The sequence below is a fragment of the Talpa occidentalis genome, unplaced genomic scaffold (genome assembly GCF_014898055.3).
Source record: "Talpa occidentalis isolate TD23 unplaced genomic scaffold, MPIMG_talOcc4v2.1 talOcc4.6, whole genome shotgun sequence".
Taxonomy (NCBI): domain Eukaryota; kingdom Metazoa; phylum Chordata; class Mammalia; order Eulipotyphla; family Talpidae; genus Talpa; species Talpa occidentalis.
The window spans coordinates 122,079,643-122,104,762 of NW_023604972.1; the positions used below are offsets into that span (position 1 = coordinate 122,079,643).

A 25,120-nucleotide genomic window follows, 5' to 3' on the forward strand; every position below is an offset into this window, starting at 1 on the left:
CTAACCTGTCCTCCCATTAAGTGTCATATGAGCGGGCATTCTTCTCTTTGGTAGTTTAATCATGACCTCTGGATTTTGCTTTGGTCAGTGGCTACTTAAACCAATACCTGTGGTCCAAAGGTGGACTCTCTTAAGCAATATAGTGCATGATATTTGGATAATTGTAGAAAATATCTTTTAAAAAGAAAAAAAAAACTGACTTAATGTTCAAAGCTTATAGCTGAACTTAACCCAAAGATATTTGTAAAGGGATCCTTCCATTTATCAATCAATTAATGCTACCATTTATTACATTAAACATCAGAAATAGTTTTGTGGTGCCATATTCATAGTTGAGATACAGAAAAGGGTAAGCTAAATTTTGCTATTGAAGAGCTGCATTTCTAAACTTTTAAGGTAAATGACTGAAATGGGAAGAAATTAATTTGGTTAATTTCAATCTATGTTATCAAATAAAATTACTATTCATATATTGTTTTATAGCATAGGGCATGTTTTAAATATTCTCCTTAGGTTTTTTTTTTTTTTTTTAAGATTTATTTATTTATTTATACAAACACTGGGTATAGTCAGAAGCGCGAGAGGGTGAGAGAATTCACCAGAGCCAGAGTGGGAAACAGAACAGGCAGACTGATGAAGTACACTGCTGAGGGGAGCAGTGAGCATGGCAGGAGAGGTCTGCGTGCCATGTGGGACCCTGCCCCGCAGCCGGGGATCCAACCAGCGCTGCAGAGGCTTTGGGCAGCTTCGTAGTCCAGTGCTCAACTGCTGCACCACCGGGGAGGCCCTCTCCTTAGGTTTTAAACATAAAAATATATATAACTTTTCAAGCTAGCATTTAAAAATGATTAGGAAAACTACACTGTTTTCTGTTTTTCTAGGTGAGCAACCAAATGGAGTTTTAAAATATTCATACAAGGGCTAAGCTCACAGTTTGAACATAAATGTCTGCACCATACTTAGATTTGGTAAGAGTAGAGAGAAAATTATATTCATGAGAAGCTGAACAATGTCACATTTACAATGAATGGCATGCAAATGTAAATCCACCTTATAGAAATCAGATATTGATAAATTACTGTGAGGAACTGAAGAATATTGTTGTGAGGCTATACAAATTCATTAGCCGTTAAACCATAGCTTAATGACTTGTAAATCGCTTACTTGGTAAATAAATTTAGAAATCAGGAAATCTATATTCTCCTTAATTTAGAGAACTGAATTCTTTAATTATGATTTAGTTTGGTAAAGTCTATTTTATATAATTGGTATTTGAGATAGTGGCTTCAGCTAACTTTGCTATACTGATATATTACATCAAAGATTAATTCATTTTAAGGAGCATAATTTGATTTCTTAGATAACTAACCATGAATAAGATATTATTCTATATCCAGGATTCTGACGTAAGCAGAATTGATCTTGACTCCTCTGACATTTCTGATAACTAGCTAATAATACTTTCTTGTCACAGAATTTGAGATTTGAAGGAATTCTTAGAAATAGCCTATAATAGCATTTTCTAAAATTTGTTGTATAGAAAACTTGTCCTATAGGAGGACATTAACCAGTACACTGTGAGGGCTAAAACCAAACTTTGCAATGCCAAATAGTTTTAGAAATTCTAGGTTTACATACCAATGGAGTTTCATTATTGCAGCCCATCCTGATGTCTTAATATGTCAATATGCTTGACAATCTCCCAGTGAGAGGGAAGTGTAGAGTATGCAGCACCTTGCCAATCATTCTGTCAGTGAGTCCTTGTTTAGCAAAATATCTTATAGGACTGGTGTTCTGTGGAACCCACTTTGGGAAACACCTACACCACCAGACCTTGAGGACTTTCTTGAGGGTTCATCCCCTGGACCCTCACAAACATGTGCAAGCTTTGCTTATGGGCTTCCTGGCCAAGCAGCTCAATTGTCTCAAAAGTATGTTGTTTGAGGATGGTTCTAATCAAAAGGCTCTTTCTTCATGTATTAAACTGAAACCTACTCGTCTTCCGTAATTTCCATCTTTGGTTTTTATAGGATCCTATTGATTAGACCCTTTCCTGTTCTATGTGGCAAGTCTTCCACTCTCTAAACTTGTTGAGGATGAAGCAATGGTTAGGGCGACCAGCTCTGGAGTTAGATGTCTTCACTACAAACCCAGGTCCTCCTACTTTGTGGGCACTGGGAAAATGATTTCACCTGTGTTTGTCTCCGTTTCTTCATTTGTGAAATAAGGAACATAACAGAATTTACAGCATTGTTGTACAGATTTCATGTATCCTACATAAATGTTCTTAGAATAGAACCTGACACACAAAGAATAAGAACTTAATAAATAATAATTTCTCTTTGCTGTCCTTTCTTTTATCTCCTTTTCTCCTAGTTCGTATTAGATGTGATTTCTGTTTCTCAAGGACAGAGCCTTAAAACTAGATATTACAGAGAACTTTGTCATTTTCAAAAGAGTCATGTGTTGCAAGGATTAAAGAGACTGAGTCACAAAAATTCTCTATTCCCTTTGCCTTTACTCAGATTTTAGTTGTTTCTGCCAGAAGCTTTTGACACACCTTTCCCTACAGCCAATCTCTGCTTGTCCAAACTCATGTCCTAGATGCTCCCAAGGCTGGCTCTGGGGGTCTCATTTCAAACCTTTGCACAACCCAGGCCTTGGAGCTCCTTCCCACAGCCCAGAACTAGTAATCAGTGAGGCTGCTCCTGGCTCTCAGTTTCTACTGACTGTTCAGGCCTCCCATGGGCCAACACTGTGGGCCCCTGCACTCCCATGGGCCCTTGCACTGAGCACCTGTCCCTTTAAATGCCGGAAGCGCTAGTATTCAGGTTCATTTGTTGAGAAGTGTTTGCTAGACACCTTTAATACACTAGCGCCGGCATCTGTCAGCTAAATATTCTCACTGCCTGCCATATCTTCTCACGTAAGTTTCTCAGTGGGAGTGCAAAGACATACCCTCCCCTTTCTCTACGCTCACTGATTCTCTTAGGAAAAAATTCTCAGAGAAGCATAGCTTAACCAGCGCCCGCCTTCACATCTCTCCCAGCTTAACTATGCTTTAGATAGTCTTCCACACTCTAGTTGTGGGTCTGCTACTCCTAGGCAGCCTATCCGCCAACCATTTTGTCACCTAAACAAGGTCAAAGTGGTCCGGCCAGTTAGGAACAGGAGCCAAACCCTTAAGCCCTTCAGATCAAACAAGAGCACAAAGCTGGATCACACTGGGAAGGTTATACATTACAAGGTGTGTCCAGAACGCCTGGGGGCCTGAGGACTGATGCATAACATATACTCCTGATTTATACATCATGAGGTATGACCGGGAATGCCCGGGGGGCTGAGGATGTATGACAAGGGACCCCAGAAGCTGATCAGTGGAGCACCTTGTTGATAAAATTAGAACCATGGCTGGGGATTAGGGTGTATCATCAAGTAGATTAGAAGTGCCTGGAGGGCAGACTCACAATCCCTAATCTTCTACACCTTTCCCCTTGCTTTCATCTCTTTAATCTCCTTACAATCAATTACATGTGTCAATAAAAGGGCCAGGATCTTGCTCTTCAGCAGCATCCTGCATCATGTAGCCTGCTCCATGACTCCTGTTTGTCAGTGTGGTTGTCCGATGCAACGCTAGTTTCCTGGCCTCCCTTTTTTAGAGCATATACTTTAGAAAACTTGTCACTGTAAATCCCTTCTCTGTCCCTTTGAGAAGTGAATCTTTTGAAAAACCACTTGCCAGTTTTAGAACTCAGAACAGTCTTTCACAAGGACCTGGGCACTATATCTTTGAAATGTTTGCAGCAAGAGAAGGAGCCCCACCTTGTTCTCTGGGAGGGGAGGAGCCTAACTCAGGTGGATGCCTTACTCTGAGAAGTAAACTACCTCTGCCAGGAAGACAAGAGAAGGCCAATTAGCAAACACTGCAGATCATAACCCCCAGCTCAGCCCAACTCTTAAAATCTCTCCAGCCCTATTCTTGACCCAGCTGGGTATCTAGAATTAGTCTGTGTTCTCTTCCCTATTGCTGGCAATAGTCTTAGAATAAAATCAACATCTGTCATTTAATCTTGACCACCGCAATTTTTTATTCAACAGGATGCAAATACAGACACTGGGTCTGCTGTCATCACCAAGCTCTGGGCCACTTGGAAGCAACTGCTGAGGGTTGCTTGGGACACCCCCAGTTCTACTTTGGCTTGATGTCAAAATAACTCATTTTGGCCAACTTCTTCTGCAAGTTGGAGCTCAGGCAAGGCAGAGAGCTATGAGCAAATTGAGCATGGAGCCAGGCCTGATATTCCCATAGGCATTGGGGCTGGAGTGACTTGGCTGTGGAGGAAAGTGTGTGTGTCACCTTGACCTGCTGGTCTTACCTGCATCAATGTGAAGAAATGGTTCATTGTTATTCCAATCAAGTCCTGCAACCAGCTCCCATTAATGATGTCCAGACGCTCTTGCTCTGCCTCTTCCTTCCGGGCATCACAGATGTCCCAAAGGCGGTCTCGTAAGTCCTGAACAGAAAGAAACTTTGCTATTATGCATTAGAATCAGGGCTAAAATCACCACAGTGTACGAAAACCAAAATCCTTTGCCTGTCTTAAAAGTGTCCCTAATGATATCCAAGTCACCAGAATGCTGTCACTTAATTTCAATAGTATCCCAGTTGGTTTATCAGCAGGTCAGTCTGCCGGCTGCTTTTCTCCTCTATGGACTCAAGCACAGAAGCCACGGCTTCGACTCTCATCCAAATCAATACCAATATCTTAACGATGACCTCCCAAGGATCATCTGGTCCTCTTAGGACCTTGCTCACTTCATCACCAACCACTCTGGCCCATGCTCACACTGCTCCAGCCACACCTTGCTGTTCTTCAAGCACACCTAGCTCCCTCCACCTTTGGTACCTTCATGTTTACTTTCCCTTGTGGCTGACACACTCTTTCCCCAAATATCTAAATGATTCACTTTTGGGATTTTGATTAAATGTCCCCTTTTCAATAAGCATCTTTGAGGAAATATTATATCAATGTTCCTTTTCTCTCTGCCCTGTTTTCTTGTTCTTCACATAGCTCTTATTCACAATGATGTGCTCCCAGTATATTTATTTACTTTTGCTTACTCTTCTGTTCACCAAATGCAAACATTTACAGGATATTGCTTCACTGTTGACTCCTGAGCCCCTTGAGTAACACTAAGGCCATGATGGAGATTCAGTAAATATTTAGAGACAGATAGATGCGTCATGGGATAGCGTTCAGCATTGCTTGAGTTGTACACGCAAATATTATCAGGTTTAACTATTGGAAGCCTATAAGAAGGTATTGGCAATGAAAAGAACTCCTCTGCCAGGATAGCGGATCTTAAATTTACACAGGAAAGACAGAGGGTAAGAGACTGAAATCAGGATTCTTAAACATCAGAGGCCCTTTCCTAAAGCATTGGGGTAATACACTCCAATCTGCTCATCTGCCAAGTGTCAGGTGTTGTGTTGGCGGGAGATACAAAGATCTATAAATAGCTGGTCTTCTATCTCAAAGCATCTGTTTAATAGAGGCCACCTTGGATTTTGCATGAAATTCTCTATTTTCCCTTCTCCTGATATCAACCAACTGAAGAACTGAATTCAGGTAGTCGTGTGCTTAACACCAGACACAGACACAGTCACATGGTCCAACAGAGGGGTGAGGAGTCTACAAAACTGATGCCAAGGACATTCTCGCACTACTGGTTTTAACTTTCTTTCTGGAAGTGTTGGTCACTATTTTCTCATTCTGAACTTGAAGCCTTGAAAAGCCATCACTCCTGAAACTGGCCATTAAGGTTCAAACCATTTCCCTCCTTATCCTCACACCTTGTGCAAATAAGGAGGAAATCAGTGAGGGTTTTGCTTTTTAAGATGGGAGTGCAGAGTCCCTTGCCCCACTGAAGATGGGGTCTCTTACATTCACTCTTTGGTGTAGCTCAGCCTTTGTTTCCTCATCATCCCACAGGTCATCAGGAAGAGTGTTGAAATCTGCCTGCCATTGAGACACGAAATCTTGCTTATGATCAGGACGCCTCAGAAACTGTTGGAAACTTGTTCTGTAAGGCAGTAAGGGAACAGGGTGGAGCTTCCATGTCTTGCCTGTGAGCTAGAAAACGCTAACTTTGGAGAACTGACTTACCTGATCTCATTCAAGTGAGTGATCACGATATGCTGGTTTTCTCTCAGATGCCTGAGTGCACTTTTGATGGTGTTTATGTAAGATTTTTCAATTAAATCCCAATAAGATACTAAATATGAAGGTATTTCCTGTTAAAAAGCAAAGCATAAGAATCACTATTTCAAGATGAAAATTCTTCTGAATAAGTGAGTTCAAAGAGTGATACTGAACAAGAAAATCAAAATGCAACTGCAATTATTTAATCATCAGAGGCCTTTTTCTAAAGCATTGGGGTGATATACTCCATTTATGAACTTACAAAAATCTGTAAAACTTCTTTGTTTGAAACTTCTTACCTCTCCTTTCTCTCCACTCCTCTTAGATTTTCTATTCTGAACAATTCTTTATACTTCGGCTCAGACTTCATTTCTTCCAGAAATCCTTCCTTGATCCTAAGTCTACGAATCAGCCTCTAAGGTTCTGTGGCTCTACCTTAGCACCCTTACTTCTCCCCTGATAGTGTCAATGATGTTCACTATAATTGCTCATTTATTTGTCTGTTATCTCTAGAATATCAGTCTCATAAGCCAGGAGCAATGATTGTCTCGTTCACTATCATACAGCTTTTATTTTAATTACCATAGTATCTGGGACATGGTCAGTGCTCAAGAAATATCTGAGTGGATACATTGAATTGCCACAGATAGCACATGTTGCCTACATTGGAAAACTGCCTAATATGGAGAATACCTAGTGTTCACGTTAGGGTGATGATGACTTATTTCCCTGAACTCACCCAAGAAATTTAGTCTTGTGTGCCCCATGGAAATGAAAACATTTCTTTTTATCTTATCTTTCATGATGGCAATAAGCAATCTATACCATAAATAATTCAAATGAAGTCAAAGTGAAGATATAGATTATATTCAATGTAAAGTTGCTGTGCTAAGCATTTCCTTATTGGCTGTGCATTTAATCAGGGCATCACACATGGTATGAGGTCATTTGGGTTAATTTCCTTTCTAGCAGAGAAAAGCAGAATATTTGGGATAGATTATCCGAACTTTTGGTTCGGATGCTTTAAGCACAACATTTTCAGACAGTTCCCTCTAATGTCATGCAACTCATGTTACTGGAAAATTCTTTCTTGTCTTGATCAGAAATTTACCTTCCTGTTGTTTCTTCTTATCAGCTCTAGTTGTGCCCTTTCTTGAAGGACACATTTTTATGTGTCCTGTCTTCCTTATGGGAAGACAAATATTTGAAGACAGGTATATTAGTGAAGAGTGTTAGACTGGGATTCAGGATGAAACTTGCTTGTTTTTGTGTTCCCAGCATCTATAACAGTATTCACACAGCAAGTGTTCAATATATGTTAGTATAAAATAAGTAGGCTCCCCAGAACCCAATTTTATCATCAGTTTAATTTTTAGAAGACTGGATGATTCCATCTAGTTCTAAAAGTCTATGCTTCTTTGTCTAATCACATGTCAAGTATTCTTTAACCTAAATTAGACAAAAGTAAGTTTAAAAAATATGCTTTCTACTTTGTTTGGTTTCTACTTTGTCAAGATCTCTCTTTGAAGCTGTGATATATCCAGAGTAGTGCTAAAGGACATTTTTAAATAAACCTATCACCAAACCTTCCTCCCTGGTTGGCTTTCATCCATTTAAGCACACTCTGGACTTAACTGAAATAACATCCTGCTCTCATTTATCTACAAGAACTTCATGGAAAATTGTCAAATACCATTTTGAAGTCAAGAGGTACTTTGTTGATCCACCTCTCTCCTAACTTGCTATGGAGGAAAAGGAGCAGTTCAGTTCAGCAGGACTTAGTGTGTGAGCCCAATGGCACTCTGGGTGATCATTTTTGTGAATGTTTTTAAGTCATGTATTCAATAATTTTCTCTCAATTTTGCCAGGTCTTATTGCATAGATTATTGGCCTGTATGTTACTAAATCTCATCCGTCTTTTATTAAATATTTAGGCATTTGTCTCCATCTGGTCTTCCAGAATCTCCCTTACCCACTGTGATTTCTATGAGTCATTGATACTGTCCTGTTTATAGGTTCTTCCAGTCTCTGGTGTGTAATTTTTCCAGGGCACTTGAATTTATGTGATGTGACTAGATGTTTAGATCTATTGTCTCCAATTAAATAGTCTTTTCTTCATTGGAGAAGTCTGTTTAGAAAGGAATTCTGTAGCCAAAGCTGATATTCTCCAAATCTTTTGGAAACTGGAAAGGAAAGCCCTCTTTACTTTGACTGACCTCTCTGGTTCTCTCTGCACCTTGCCTTGTGGTTGGTTAAACTTGGCTGCTGCTTCTACCCCAGAAAGCTAGATATGGAAGCAATCTCTTCTCTCTCTTTCCCCCAGCCCCTTTCTTCACTCATGTGCCCATTAGGTAAAGTATTGATAGATCTGAGGTCTTTGGAGAATCTGAAACTAGATTACTACCAGATAAATATAGGATGCCCAGTTAAATGAATTGATTATCTGAAACTCATATTTCACTGTGTCTTCCCTCTTCCAAGAGTATGCAGCTCGTGTCTGGAAGCCTAGAGTAGGGAAAAGGAATAGTGAGAATCCCGTGACTTGCTTTGATTCCAGGCTCCAGGCTATGTTTAGTTGTAGTGAAAGGTTTTCTCTAAATGGTTTTGCTTAGTATTGTGTTTGATACTGTTTTGAATATAGTGAGTTATTCCACATTCTGCCCTCCCCCAGATGTTTATAATTTAATTGGGGGAGATAAGACATTTCCCTAGGAAAGTTCAGTAATGACTACAGCAAGACCACAATCACTGCCATTCATGACTAGGTCTCAAATATCTGACACAGGTGGTCAGTGCTAAGAGTCCACTAGAGTAAGAAATCACAGAGGATTACATTAAAGAAGACAGGGACAGTGTCTTTTTAAAAACGCTTTGTCTTTTTAAGTGTTTCAAAGAAAAGGACATTCAGTGCTATTTTCCCAGGATGACTTATCTGTTAAAGCAACTGAAATTGTCTAGGTAGTAACGGGGTTGTTTGCAAATAAGGGGCTTTGGAGCTCTTGGGGCTTGCCTGGGCATCCCTTATCTGACACTGGTGTCCCAATTAAAGCTCTCAGGCTGGATAACTATCACTTTCTTTTTTGGTTTAGTTACTCTCAAATTTGGTCTCCTGTTTCTAAAACGTCGGAGGTCAAACTTTATTTAAAAGCATTATGATGTGGGTATGAGAATATGGATGTGGGCTCTAATTTGCTGGATATGTGTTCTGGGGAAGTCATTCTTCCAGGAAACTGCTTCTATCACTGCTTGTCCTTGGGAGAAAATGGGTCCTCACCATTGTTCCCCTGATTTCAGCACTCAACTGCAGTTCAACGCATGACTCAGAATCTTGAGGGAGTTGAGAAAGGATGAGACAGGGGTTCAATGAGTAGTGTCAAAAAAAATCACCTCAGGGCCTCGCCGGTGGTGCAGCAGTTGAGCACTGGGCTGCGAAGCTGCCCTCACCCTCTGCAGCGCTGGTTCGATCCCCAGCTGCCAGGCGAGGGTCCTACATGGAGCGCAGACCTCTCCTGCTGTGCCTGCTGCTCCCCTCAGCAGTGTGTTTCGTCAGTCTGCCTGTTCTGATCCCTGCTCTGGCTCTGGTGAATTCTCTCACCCTCCCATGATTGTATGAATAAATAAATAAATCTTTAAAAAAAATCACCTCAGCTTTTTGATGAGTACAATTACCATGTAGGACAGGCCTTCCAGATGGTACAAAAATGGTGTGAATCTTACTATAAACAGGAGAAAGAATAGATTGTACTGGTTTGAGTCTACACTGCCATACCTCAGGAATTGGCTCATCCACAAAGACCCATTCTTCGGATCCTGGCTTGGGTGGCGGGGCCACTACCGGAGTAGGTGAGGTATCTGTAGATTCCCCAGGCAATTTCTTTACTGCTGCCTTCCCTCCGGGTGATTTTCCTTTAGGAGAACCTTAAACATGCACATTAAATCATTCCATTACAAGCAGATGAATGGGACCAGATTCTGTAGAACAAATGAATCTATAATTGCCATGGATTTCAGACAATTCATTAACTACTTTTTGAGTACTTTTGGACAATCTCACCAAATCCACAATCAAATACCTCATTCTCTACAGCCCCCCAAATTAACCAATAATCGCAGTAACTCAGTAAGTTTTTAAAAAGCGGTCCAACTTTTCTTGTCCAATTGGCTATGAAAAGCAATATGGCATTTTATTATCCTCTCTGTCCTCGCTTCCACAAGGAACATGTGGTTCTTATAAAGTTTAGATTCTTGAGCAATATGTATTTCATTTATTACTGCAAAAACTGGCAACTGAAATCTTTTTTACCCTGTGTGAGAAGGAGGGTACATAATGTGAGAGATGTTCTTGGTGTTCCTTGAAGTCCAGGGATGAACAGTCGCCGGAGGTTATTGCAAGAGTTGTGAGGGAGCTGGAGGGGCGGGAGCATTGTCACTCCTACAAATTCTTACATTCCCTGCATGAAACATGGAGTTTCTGAGCAGAGAAACTGTGTATTTCTCCCTATAGCCAGGAAGTATGGAAGAAGGTAATTGATGAGACTTAAGCTTGGCAGAATTAAGGGGGTGATAGAACAGGGGGAATGGGAGAGGGAAAAAGATAGGGGAGAGGTAGGGGGAAGGTTGGAGGAGAAGAGACAAGAAAGGGGCCTAAAGTTCAGCTCAAACCCCAGAAAGGGCAAATGTTTCACTTTTCTTGGGAGCATCAAGAGGGGAATCTCGAACAATGAAGTGACATTCTTCTGGCCTAACAGACCTGGTGACTGAACCAGAGAACACCAATATTTTGATAAAGTTTACTGTAGTTTAGAAATTCATTCAGTTCATATTCCGCTTACCTTCAGATTAATTATTGAGATTTTTGATGTAGTTTATAGAGGTCTACAGGAATGGGAACACTTTCTTCAAAATATATTTTTAGTGAGTCTTATTTAGTGATAATATTATTTAGAAAAGTCAGTTCATTTTCTAATTTTATGCTAATTAAAAATATATGGGGGCTTCCCCAGTGGTGCAGTGGGTTGAGCACAGCGCTGTGGAGCTGTCTGCAGCCTCTGCAGCGCCAGTTTGATTCCTGGCCAGCCAGGGAGATTCCCACATGGCGTGGCAGACCTCTCCTGCCTCGCCTGCTGCTCCCCTCAGCAGTGCTTTCAGTCAGTCTGCCTGTTCTGCTCCCCGCTCTGTCTCTGGTGAATCCTCTCACCCTCTTGCACCTCTGATCTGTACCCCAGCTCTTATATAAATAAATCTTAAAAAAATTATGTATTATAATAAGTAGAGAGGAAATTGTCACTTATGACTTGTGCTCAATTTGGGTCAATTATTATATATTTAAAAATAGTACCCATTGTCCACAGGTGTGAAGTATGTAGATTTTTTTTTTAATTTAGAAAAAAATATTTAAGAAAGCCTTTGTTTAAGCAATAATGCAAAATGTTCAATTTTGATGCATTTTTCTCTTGGTGATTTTTCATCCTTTGACTTGAATTTTTCGTGAAATAAAAGTGATAATACCATGGCCTTTTGAAAATGAATTTGATGAATATTTCTAAGTAGTTCCAAGAAGAATAATGTTGCGATAATAAATGCAAGACTGGGATGATTTTTATTTATTTTTTTCTTTTCTCAAATAATGATCATTCAGTAAGAATGATCAGGGAGTCAAGATAAACAAGTCAGGGAATATTTTGGAGCATTGTGCTTTGATTCCATTTAACTTTTATCTAATTTTAACACTGAAAATGCTAAGAAGCCATGATCTGAAAGAAAAAATTTACATGTTACACAGGTTGGAAGCAGATGCCACATTTGAACAAACTCTTTACCACCATCTGGAGTCTGGCAGGGGGCATTGTCTTTTTTAAGAAAAAGGGCTTCCTTTTTTAAGAACCACTCCTCAAAGCATACAACAACTTCCATTTCTAATAGGACATTTGCCTTTGGTTGAAAGTGTGGTCATTTATTGTGTCATTCTTCATGGATGAAGGTTTGGAGTATTCTAGGCTTAGAACATGGTAAAGGTAGATTTTAGCAATTTTTTTTTTTTAGTTATAAAACCTCACAGAAGCCCATGGAGCTAGAAGTGGTACAAATGAAAAAATAAGGTGAAAGGAAAAATACAAGTATAGGACACATGATTCATTTAATTGTGTTATCGGTAGAAGATGATCAATTAAACTCAAAATGACAGAGCAACACTTTGAGTAAAATAAGTAACAAAGTGCACAGTAAAGGTAAGAATAAACATCACTGGCTGATGACAGGACATTAAGAAAATTAGAGCATGTTCAGGTCAGCACTGCACAGGGAGAGGAAGGGATTGTAGTGACAAAGAGAGATAAGGAAAGTCTGATAATCTGATTTACTGTTTTTTTTTTTTTTTTTTTTAAGAGAGGCATCATTATCTTTTAGTCCCAAAATATTTCCCAGTAAGATGTAATTTAGGGCCTCCCCGGTGGCGCAGCGGTTGAGCGCTGGGTTGCGAAGCTGCCCGCGGCCTCTGCAGCGCCGGTTCGATTCCCGGCTGCTCCCCGGCCACCGGAGGAGGGTCCCACATGGCGCGCAGACCTCTCCTGCCGCCCGCTGCTCCCCTCAGCAGTGTACTTCGGTCCTTCTGCCTGTTCTGCTCCCTGCTCTGGTGAATCCTCTCACCCTCCCGCGCTTCTGACTGTCCCCAGTGCATGTATAAGCAAAACAAACGAACAAATAAATAAATAAATAAATAAAACATGCCTCTATAAAAAGAAAAAAAAAATTAAAAAAAAAAAAGATGTAATTTAATTAACAGCTTCATTAAGTAGAAGCCAGACTCCAGACTGGTTATCAGTGGCAGATTTCTATCTTGGGTTGGGCCATGTTCGCTAAAAATAAAGAAAAAAGAAAAAAAAAAAACACTTCTTAACAGATAGTGCTGGTAGCTGTCTGAGCTGTCAGCAGTGGCCACCAAAGAGGAGAATCAGGATATCTCAGCAACCTAAGATAAAATGAAAATTTTAGTTCTGAAGTCACATGGCAAGAAAGAGAAGGGTTTCAGTGTTAACTAAGGAGTCAGAGCTGAAACACGACAGACTTGCAGATGTGACTGCATACTATCCTTTCTGTAATATCTCAGAGGGTAAAAATCTGTCTTCAAAATGAATTCTAGAAAAGCTTAGGTTTTTATTTTCCTTGTAGAACTGGTATATCTCCTCTTTCTGAAACTGTTGACTAAAGTAACTGATGATGCTTCCTTCTTTGCCTTAGTTATCTGATTCTTCTGAGTTTTATGAGTCACAACAATAATCATTATGTACTCTAGTTGGAATACCAACTCAATTAGGGATTTGGCTTTTTTATTTCTATTACAACTGCATAGTTACATACTTTATGTATACATATTTTTTTACAACCCAACTATAAGGGGTATGTTATATAGACTATGTTAGCAACAATTGACTATTTCTGGTATTCCAATGGCTATAATGAAACAATAAGTCTTGGGCTCCAACATATTGCATTTCCAACTTCAGTAATCATCAGAATCCCCTAAATGACTTGTTAAAAAAATTTCTGGGTACCCTTAGGAATTACAGATTCGGTGCCTCTGGATTGGGGCTAGGTAATAGTATTTCTAAGATGTTGCCCAGGTGATGTGGCTGCTGCTGGTTGAGAGACCATATTTTAAGAGCAACTGGTCTAGTAGATGCATCTAGATACTTCAATTTCATTTCACTTCTACATTTTCCTCTGTTTTTCCATGTCTTTTCAATTAAATGCCATTGATATTTATACCATTGACATTACATTTATTGCTAAGTGGCCTGGTAGTCCCTATAATTATAAATGAAGTCAGAAGGCAAGCACTGGATTACTGACACTACTACATGGACAAAGCTGTGGAACTAAGGATGACATTATTTCTAAATGTTTGTTCCACAGAACTCTAGTCCCGATGGATAGTGCTCCCAAGACAGAATTCTGTATCTGAAACAATCTGGAATATTACATATTATACCTCCCACTCTATTAGAAATATACACTGATATATTTTTGAAGTCCTATAGTTGAAACATTTTAATTTGGCACAACTTGACATTTATAGACTAAGCTGATTATGAAATTTTTCTTAATTTAGCCCTTAAATAACAGCTTCTAGGGAAGGCCAGAGGGTTGAAAGGCTGCTGTATTAGGAAGATATAAACTGGCAAATGGGTTAGAGAAAATAAATGTTTTAGGATCAAAAGGTACAATTGCAAATGGCATACTAGGGTCAAGATTTGAAGGGGAAAAGGGTTAGGATTGATCTAATATGTAAAGAAGAATAGGAGTGAATCAAAGACACCAATAGCAAGAAATGCAAGTTTGAAAAAAGGGGAAAGAAGATGGACCTTCAAATTTAAAGAGACGCTTTAAATTACTTGGTACCATATGTCTTGTGAGGTAAAGAGATAATAAATCAATAGTGTCCATTCCAAGTGGCACTGGCTTCAAATATTAATAATCAAAACAAAAGAGAATAAAATATGAAAATGTAAAAATTGAAATCATGTAACTATCTTAATAAAGGAAATCCTGTTAAAAATACCAAAATGGCCAGCATTTCTATGTAACAGAAAGACTTTTAAATCTTGATTGGGAGGTCACCTATTTCAAATATTATTATATACAATAGAATTTCAGTAAAGTAAAAGCAAAAATTATTTGAGAATCCTTGGTGTTGCTCAAATTGAGCTGACTGCTTACTTCCAGGGTATGTATTGTATTTGTCTGGTTGAAGTGTGTATACTTTTAATGAAATATGTTCTTAGAGCTTGTGCATTATTATGTCTATCTTGATGGGTAGGTAGCTAATATGCAGAAATATATCCAGTTCCTTTTTTTGATGATTCCATGATGATCCTTCATTTGTTTTGTCAATCACAATGAGAAAGCAAGGAAGAATAACGTAGATATAGAAATTATTCTATTAGTAAACAGGTGAGAGCTAAGCTAAATTATAACCATCAACATTTTAGCTAAAATTTTTGTCTCAGTGCTAACTTGCCAAATGGCTCTAATTACATAAAGCCATCATGTCATAGCATCAGAGAAGAGTGAGATTCTCTTTGAGAATCATGGCTATGCATCTCCAAATGCCAAAAGTAAGTAGAACACAGAGAAACAAAACAAAGGAACAAGACCAGCCGAAAATAAACCCTAGAAATATGACTACAGAATTAAAGCTACAGAGGGATAGGGAGGAAGTTGGGGCAGAGGGTGCAGGGGGCCTAATGGTCTATGGTGGAGGACTGTGGGTACTTTGGTGGTGGGTGTGGTATGGTAACATACATCTGAGGAGGTGTGAACCTGCTCCCTTAAATCATGTGCCGTATTGTAAACCAGGGTTACCACAATAATAAAAATTTTTAAAAAAGAATTCTTTGCACATCATTTTCATAAACACTGCACACTCTTTGCCTGCAAATGCATTGGAAATTTTTAATAAAAAGTTATAAATTTCATGACAATGCTTTTTGAATGTATCCTGGAAAAAGTCAACTGTATCTAGCTATAATTGCATTTCAATCTTTAATTAACCGGTTGCTATAGCAGCTTTGACTTTAATACGCTTTTTGGAGGCAGGCATTTTCTTCTACCAAATATCAATTACTTTAAGAATTGTATCCCTCTTACTTCACATAAAATAGGAAAGAAAAAAAAATCAGAAGGAAATTAGGGTCAGGAAAAAATACAATTTAAACTAGAAGGTCAAAACTAGAAGAGAAATTAAAAGGCAGATATTAAAATCTAAGCCCCTTTACAGTATTAAATCTGAGCCTTTAATTTAATTTGGTTCTTAACTTCTGGACAGCTAAAATAGAAAAGGAAATGCCATCATCTAGAAGTACTGATTATCTACCACCCAAAGTTTCCTGCCCCTTGATTGTGAATAAAATTCGCTGCCTAGGACTTTATGTAGGGGACACTGATGCAGCTGTATACTGTCCCTTTGAAAAATATAATGGGGCCTCCCTGGTGGTGCAGGCAGTTGAATGCCACACTGTGAAGCCGCCCACAGCCTCCGCAGTGCAGGTTTGATTCGGCAGGCCAGCGAGAATCCCACATGGCATGGCAGACCTCTCCTGTAGCGCCCACTGCTCCCCTCAGCAGTGTATTTCATCAGCCTGCCTGTTCTGTTCCCCGCTCTGTCTCTGGTGGATCCTTTCACCCTCCTGGGCATCTGGCCTGTACCCCAGTTCTAGTATAAATAAATAAATCTTTAAAAAAAAAAAAGAAGAATACAATGGAAGTTTCACCTCCACTGATGTGTTATGTTGTAGGGGAAATTGAGGACTTTATCTCAAAGTGCTTAATGCTTTAAAGCTGTTCCTGGCAGGGTAGGAGCCCAAGAAATATGGTTCAGAATGTAGTTTATAGTTTCTTGGTATAGCTTGACCCAAGAATAACACCTATACTATCTAGGACAGGTGGATCTTCTGTATATTAGATATGTTCTAAATTACCCCCAAGTATCTCTTTTCTCAGCAGCACCTTTCCTAAAAGCCAAGCTGCAGAAAGATTGAGGTTTTATATTTTTTGGCCAGGGCTATGGCTTACAAATGCCTGAGAGAAGTATTCCATGAATACCGCCACACAGATCTAACTATTTTCACTGGACAGTTATAAAATGAAGAATTACATTTCATTGTATTGATCTTTATCTGCAGTACCTTTTCTTTTGAGTGAAGTGTCACCTTTCTTCCCTTTTCCTTCCTGAGAAGATTCTTGCTTAGCAAGCAGGGATTCTAAACAAAATTCAACACATAAATATCATTGATGATTTTCTTCTGTAACTTGGGTTGTATAACTTGCAAGGAATCCAAGGCTATTTCTCATGCATGAACGGTTACATTTGCCAACCATGTAAAATGGCTAAGGCCTTTACTCTGTGTTACAATTAATCTGAAGATAGATTATGGATCAAAACTTCTAGAGTAACAGCTAGGATAGCACTATTTTATTTTGTCACACAGACACCTATAGCCCTAAATTTAATAGAAAATTTTGGCAAGATTTCATTATATACTCTTTATTGCAACTTAGTTGCAGAGTTTTAAGTTAGTCACAAATGCATTGGAAGCACATGGCTCTATTTGGTTTTACTTCAACTGGAATGATCCTTGTACATGAAGACACTGGTTTCTGTAACAAGAATGATGCCAAAACACTTTGAAGCTAAGTAACCTTATTGCTTGAATATGGTGCATCTCAGAACATCTCTTGACCTACACCTGGTTGTCCAACGACCTCTACATTTCCATTTTGCATTGACCACAACCTGTAAATGCTATTCAGGATATTTATCTGGATTCCTTGGAATCTAGTTCAAAAATATAACAGAAGGGTAAAATGGGAAACTGATATAAGATGTCCCAAACAATAAATTGGTCCCTTAAAAAATTCAATTCACTCATCAAGCTCAACCTGTTTCTTCCCTTTGTTCTGAGCTACAGAATCTTTTGTTCATTGAAAAATTGGGGCAATTTAAATGCTTATAATGGAGAAACCCCATCTGACCTATTCTTTGTTTTTACAAGTATACTTGTAAGTACGTCTAAATATAAAGCACATACCCTTATATTTAAACATCTCAACTCCAACAACCAATACTCCATAAAAATAAAACATAAAGGAGTATTAACTTTGAAACTTAGTTAATGTCTATAAAAGGGTTTTAAACTTCCAAAGTTGACTACTAAACTCAAAATGAACAAATAAACAAGATCCAAACATTTGAATTAGTTGCTTTTTAAGAATTAAGCTTAATAATAATAAAATTTTAATAGCTTAAATATAGACTCTAGTTCCTTTAATAAAAATCTCTGGTTATCCAACTATCTAACTAGGTTGGAATGTTAGCACAAGGCAACAGAGATTAGAAGGTAAAAGCAGAAACCAAACACACAGAATTTATAAAGTACTATGGGTACTTTCTTCTGGTTAATTTCTTTTGGGGATAGCATGTAAGCACCCATTTTTTAAAAATCAGTTTCTGAAATCTCAGAAAGCATTCTTAAGTAGCAACTTAGATAGTATAGTTGTATTTCATCACCCTGGGAACTTTGATTTTAAATTAAATTCTGACCTTTGGTAGTAGATTTGATAATAAAACCTTTCAGGGAACATACTGTGAAGTTATCCAAATTTAATCAGAAGTACATTTGAAACAGACATAAAATGGAGAACCACGACAACACAGAACTATATTTGGACAAAATGACTGTTAGTACTTAGTGTACCTTCTTCTTTATCCCATTTCTACTCAAATTTTTCTTTTTCTTTTTTTAAGTAAGTAATTCCTTTTTTTCTTTCATCTCAATTTCTAAAGAAGATTGTAATTGAATATTTGGGGATGTCCAGAGCCCAAGACTTTCAGTTCTAAAAATATTCTTTTTTGAAACAATTTGTGAATTACTTAGAGAGAAATAAACGGACCTGCTGGAAAAGGCCCTCCCTACAGTCTCCTGATCAGCATCTCTGAGCTGTAGGGGCTGGGGGCACTGCCCTGCTACCCTATGGAGGCCCACAAGCACTGAGCTCTCCTCATGAAGGTACTGGGGTTGGAAGGCAGCAATTAGACCTCTGGAGATGAATCAACCCTTCAACACATTCCTAAAGATCAGGCACTAGTCCTGCCTTTGTTGGAAAAAAGAGACAGGTACAACCACTCTTTGAAGCAACAATAGCTTTATTAGTCTTCCAATGCACAGGATTCAAGAATACAACTTTAAAATCGCAAACAAACTTCACAGATGTAAAGACTAGCCATGTCAAAATCAGAAGCAGCCTGGTTTCAGGGAATGGCTCAAACACAGACAGTCCTGCCTGGGAGCAGGAGGAGGGGATGAAGCAGAGGGAGCTGGCACAGGGGCGCAAGGCCTGCGTCCCATAGCTACAGGCTCACCTGAACCACTCTGAACACTCTCTTCCCCAGTTCTAAACAGCATTTCAAAGATTTCCAATTTTCCTCTAGATACCTGAATTGCTTATTTTCTCCTTTTAATTCTTCATAAGGTAGTGTGAAATGGTGTAAATTTTACTCATGGTTTTGTGTTTATTGTTAACAGGATAAAAACATTTTTTAGTTTGAGTATTTTGCCTTTTGTTAAGCCCCATTTGACTGGGTGGAATAAAATGATCTTTAGTGTGCTGAAATATGCTACTATGGTCTTCAAATTTATTTGCATAATATAAATTTAATTTTAAAAGGTCTTATCTATCTCAAATCTCATTAGGCAGCAAGGTTATGGAGTTGAGCTATGCAATCATGACACAACATCAAGAGTACCTAGGAAGACCTGTGTAACTGCCTATCAACCACATATAAAGCTGAAACCAGAAGCTAGAGCCCCATTTATTTCCTATACACTGCACCAAACTGATAGCAACATTCTACCAATATTACGCATTACGACCACTGAGAACTTTACTTTGGCTACTATATTTATATCCACCACTGAGCATTAGACATGAGCCAAAAGTGGTTAAAGATCTAGAAAAAAATTAAGCTAAAACATTCTCTACACAAACTCCTTATCCATATGTATTATAGATTATAAAGATGTATGTTCACCCACATGTCAGGAGCTTGTTTAGATCCTTTTAGGATCACACAGTGCTGAAGATGAACATTAACATATAAATCCTGGTCTCTGAGGACTGCTTTTGGTTTATTCTTGTCAACAACTGACTATACTAGTTCTCATTTTCTTAACATGTTCTTATTCTTTATATAAACATACATAACCCCACGGTCCAGCAAGCAAGCCTCCGTCCTCTTGACCTGCTCTAAGTCCCTTCCAGTTATTCTCTGTGCCTTTCCTCTGCCCATCTGTGAGCTTATCTAAGCAGTAGACTTGGGCACGAGGACTCCTCCATCCCTGTACGCAGCACAGCACCTGAACTTGGAGACCAGCGTGTTCTGAGCTCTTAGCTTTTCTACTTCCACCTGATCAGAGAACTACTTCATATGCTCAAAGTCTGCCTCTAGATAAACGGGCTGTCACTATAATTTATAATTCTTGTCTAAGCCAAAATAAGGAACTAGCAAACAGGATATAAATTGTTCTGTCAATCACCTGATGTTTTTCTTTTCAGAGCAGGAGTCTTTGGACGCTCACGCTGAGACTGAGGAGGCATTTCCTTCTCTTTTTCGGGTTCAGAAGGTGGAGCAGGAGAAATAGCAGGTGGACCCTCAGCCTGGACAACTGCTTTTACCTCAGCTTCCTTTTCTTCTAATTTCTTTTTAACTTCAAGAGGATAAGAATAGACCTTATTAGGGAATGTAGACATCTACTATTTCACTTGAACTAACATAAGCCTAAGTTATATAACTTGCCTTTACTGATTTAAGGCTAAATTGATGTTTCAGGGAGCTCCCTTAAGCCAACCAGTCCTTAAAACTAAGATTCCAAGAGCTTCTGCTTGGTTAGACAGACTATTTCAACACCACCAGTGGTATCAGTGGTGGTGCTGGGTCTGGGGACTCTGTGTGTGTGTGTGTGTGTGTGTGTGTGTGTGTCAGGAAGAAAGGCTCCTAAAGGGGGTGCCAGATGTCAATGTAACTATCTACAAGTAGACAAGATAGTAGCGGAGAAAAATAAAGGATTATTTCAAAATTCCCAGTGGAAAAAAAAATGTAAAGAGAAGGGGAGAAGCAATATGATGGAACAGGTGAGGTGGAGAGGAACACGGAGGGGTAAAGAAAGGGCAGCACCAACGTCTATGAGTGAATCCATGTGAGGCTCTTAGCAGAGTGCACAGTGCTCAGCTGCATCTCAGCAATTGACTGGTTTGTGCAGCAACTATTTATTGAAACTGAATTGTGCCTTAAGGAAAGGAAGGGCCATAACAATAAGGACAAGGCACTCCTGGTACTGCTTGTGATAAGAATAACATTATAAAGAAAGTAGGCACAGTCTGCTTGCCGGACACACAACCGTTAACTAGCGAGAGAAAAGGCACTGCCTTGTGAAGCGTGCACTCGAGTGGTGGGAGGCAAACACAAACACAGTGAATAATTTATGCATAGAAGAGCTTGGAAGATAAATGCTGTGGAGAAAATAAACAGAGAGGATCAGGAATGCTTTGGCGTATTCAGGGTACTCCAGAGCTGAGTAGGGGTGGGGGAAAGGCAACTGAGCAGGTGAGATTTGAGGAGAGACTTGAGGGGAGTCAGGGGTCAGTGCAGTGGACATCTGAGGAAGGAAGGTCTCAGACAATGGCATGGTCAGCTCAGGGCCTTGGGGAAGAGCATGACTAGGTGTGATTTTCCTGGGTTATATTATTAGGGTCCTTGGTCTCTCAGAGTTCAGGGTCACCCTTCCTAGCTACCCCCTCGTCCCTCCCTGGCCTTCCCAGCTCTCCAAGCTGAAAATGGCCACAATTTGACTGACTGTACCAATGACAGTGACTGCCTGGCACGCTATGTGCCTACTTCTTTGTACATATATCCCTTCTACCCTTAAATTATTCTTTTTAATCCAGCAAGCATGGGGGTCTCATTCTATTAGATGTTTTTCTCAAAATAAAAATTTACTTTTTTCTGATTGTTAAATTAATACATAATTATTAAAGTTGTAATAATTTAGACCAATAAGCAGAAAGGGAAATTGCCTATGTCTTTTTACCCTTTTCCTTCCCTCACCGTCAAGTGTTGCATATATTACCACTCCTTTTGTCCATACAGGTTTAATACACAGATATACATTTGAAAACAAAAATAGGACTGTTTTATATATAACCTGCTTCTTATGTACACCCTGTTACATCACTAAACAGTATATTATTATTGTCTTTTCCACACCAGAATATACATAGAAGTATATCCTTTTTTAAAATTTGGTTAATTCGATCAGGATATTTAATATAAAGTACAGGGTTAGGTACTGCTTTGAGGGTTAAATATTTGTTAAAATAATTAACTTATTGGAATATAAACTTAAGTGTCAATTGAGCCTGGTAATGTAATCAGCATTTAGCATCCAAGTTCTTTAGAAAAAAAATTTAAATCCAATTTTTCTTTTATTAGGTTAATCTTATGCGATATGTGAGGATTACAAGATCCCAAAAAAAATTACCCTAACTTTTCATTGATATTGTTGAAAGTGAAGAGTGTTGTGGTGAGTCTGATGGTTGGAAAAAGTGAGATGATTCTAAAAGATGATAATTCTACAGATGATTCTGTAGAATTTTGAAGCTACAGCTTAGGATCAATTTGGTTTTCCCTCCCAAGCAAGACTCCATAAAATTGCCAAAGGAGTTTTACTCCCTCCTCTCAGCCTAATTTCTGACTATCAAATAACATAGTAAACTTCTTGAATAATATATGGGTTGGTTTTCATATTGACTGAAGATTTCACGTGGGTGTTTTTTGCAAGCAGGCATTTAGATGTGAGAGCTTGTCTTTTCTAGGCTTATCCCTACATGCTGTGGAGGTGTTAGTTAACTGACACATTCTGGTAGCTAGGTCATAGATCTGGTGATGGGGGACAGCATGCAATCAGGCAGGTTTAGAACATTTGTGATATTATTAATGCTGATCATTTATTTTATTACACTTAAAAAATGCAATTGTTAATATACCTAGGGATGATTGATAAACAAAAGGGAAAGATTCATTTCTCAAATCACTTCTCAAATATAAACTCAAAATTGAAGTCTGGCATTGGCAGTGCCTGAATGAGCTTAAGGTCGCTTTAAGTAATAAATTCCAATAATACTATGAAAAGTTAATGGACAATTATTATTGGTTGGTATAAGGAGGAAGGCAGTAAGAATAGTTTAATGTGGGTAAGATATTCCCTAGACAAACGCTCATAATAAGTAGTCAATAATCATTAAATTCATATAAGCACAGGAAGATTTGGAGGGAAATAAACTTCCTTGAGAATAGGTAGGTTTAATTTTTAACCTAAAAGGGGAATCCACTCACTCTTTGCTAATGACACTGAGGTTAACAGAACAGAATAATTACCTTTCTCATAACATCTTTATATATTTGGCTAACTTTAAACTCCACTAATTTTTTTTTACATGAAAACACTTTCAACAAGATGGCCTCTTTTCATTAAAATAAAGAAAACTCTTTTATTAGAAACATGCTGCACAGAGCTAAAATAAGAATGAAAAGACACTTGCAGATAATATAATTCAAATAAAGAGAAAACTCTTTATAATCATGCTTTCATTTCCTGCTAAACCCATTAAAACCACATATTTTAGTGACATGATAAAAACCACACATGAGTGAATTGGGGGTGGAATTCTATGGGGACTACACCCGAGAAAAGAAAGCAAACATTGTACAAAAATGAACAATAATATAAAAAATATATAAATAAATTATTTTTAAAATTATAAAGAAATATAATTACCTCTATTCACTTTTTTCACTGTTTCATTCATAAACATTTCTTTCACTTTTTGGTATAACAACTCTTTATCTACTTCAGCATTGATTTTTATCAAAATATTTTCTGGTTCTGAGAACCATTTCTCCAATGAAGGCCAGTTGTCCAAGAAGCCTATGATTCTGCAAAGCCAAAATTCTTTATAAATATCACATACTGATTCAAAGATTTGGGTACCATTAAGCATGTTTTACCTGACATACAGAATGAATAAAAAAGTTCTCCATATAGTTAAATATGAAAAAGCAAATTTAGGAAATCTACAGGTACTGGAATATTATTTACTTTAAAGAAGAAATTATATAATACTATCAAGACATATTTCTTAAGATATTTGAAAGTGTAAAAGATTTGAAGATGACATCACACCAGGAAACCTTTAGTGGAAGTTCATTCCCTGAACTCAATAGAATAACTCTAAACATATTTCTGATGGTAGCTACAGACAGCTTTGTACAAGACAGACTTGAAGGGATATTTGAATAAGGTTAGATGGCTCAGACATACTTGCTTTACTCGAAAATCTATTTGAAACGATTCTTGAGAGACTGTCTTTCTTGAGAGTAGTAAGTAGACTTAATTAGAACTCAAATTACTCTTCCCTAGATAATTTCATATTTTTCAACTTCTCAAGCTTTCATTAAATTGTCTAATTTTGCAAATCAAAACTACCATGAGATACCATCTTACACCAGTGAGAATGGCACATATTAAAAAAACTAGCAACAACAAATGTTGGCGAGGGTGTGGAGAAAAAGGAACTCTTCTGCACTGTTGGTGGGAGTGCAAACTGGTCCAACCACTGTGGAAAGCTGTATGGAGATTTCTGGACCTACTAAACATAGAGCTTCCATATGATCCAGCAATTCCACTCCTAGGTATTTACCCAAAGGACACAGAAACATCAATTCCAAAGAACACCTGCACCCCTATGTTTATAGCAGCACTGTTTACAATAGCTAAGCTTTGGAAACAACCCAAATGCCCAAAAATAGATGACTGGATCAAGAAGATGTGGTACATATATACCATGGAATATTACTCAGCATTCAAAAAAGATAAACACATGCAATTTGCAGCAACATGGATGGCGCTGGAAGGGATCATGCTCAGCGAAATAAGCCAAAAAGAAAAAGAAAAATACCGGATGGTCTCACTCATAGCAGGAATCTAGAAAACTTAAATAAGGGACCAGGAAAATGAATAACTATAAGAAAGTGAAAATCAAAATCAACAAAAAACTATGAACCAGAGACACTTTTAGGGGGGCGGGGGTGGGAGGGGAGGGATTGGGGTCAGAATGGGGGGGCTGCAATTGTATGGGGAATATAACAATAAAATTTATTAAAAAAAAAAATAAATAAATAAATAAATCTTTTAAATAAAAAAAAAAAATTGTCTAATTTTGTCTAAATTTTCTTTTTCAATGAGCAAATTGCATACAACCAAAAGGATTGGGAAGTTTTTAAGTATAATTTTAAAACTGCTGTGTTA

At 38.3% G+C, this 25,120-nt stretch overlaps 1 protein-coding gene across 6 annotated transcripts in view; it reads right to left on the minus strand.

Annotated features, from left to right (window-relative positions):
* Positions 1-25,120, minus strand: part of SPEF2 (sperm flagellar 2) — a 135,907-nt gene that overhangs the window by 48,180 nt on the left and 62,607 nt on the right. For 5 of the 6 annotated variants that reach the window (XR_008549106.1, XM_054687922.1, XM_037529217.2 and 2 more), the window contains exons 17-23: positions 23,591-23,748; positions 20,294-20,464; positions 16,886-16,960; positions 9,973-10,121; positions 6,168-6,295; positions 5,946-6,084; positions 4,377-4,514 (exon numbers count right to left, since the gene is read on the minus strand). Coding sequence is in view for 5 of the 6 variants with exons in the window: in XM_054687922.1 (XP_054543897.1) it covers positions 4,377-4,514; positions 5,946-6,084; positions 6,168-6,295; positions 9,973-10,121; positions 16,886-16,960; positions 20,294-20,464; positions 23,591-23,748 (958 nt within the window). In the remaining variant the exon portion in view is untranslated. The remainder of the gene's footprint in view (positions 1-4,376; positions 4,515-5,945; positions 6,085-6,167; positions 6,296-9,972; positions 10,122-16,885; positions 16,961-20,293; positions 20,465-23,590; positions 23,749-25,120) is intronic. The other variant, XM_054687920.1, reaches the window with a different exon arrangement.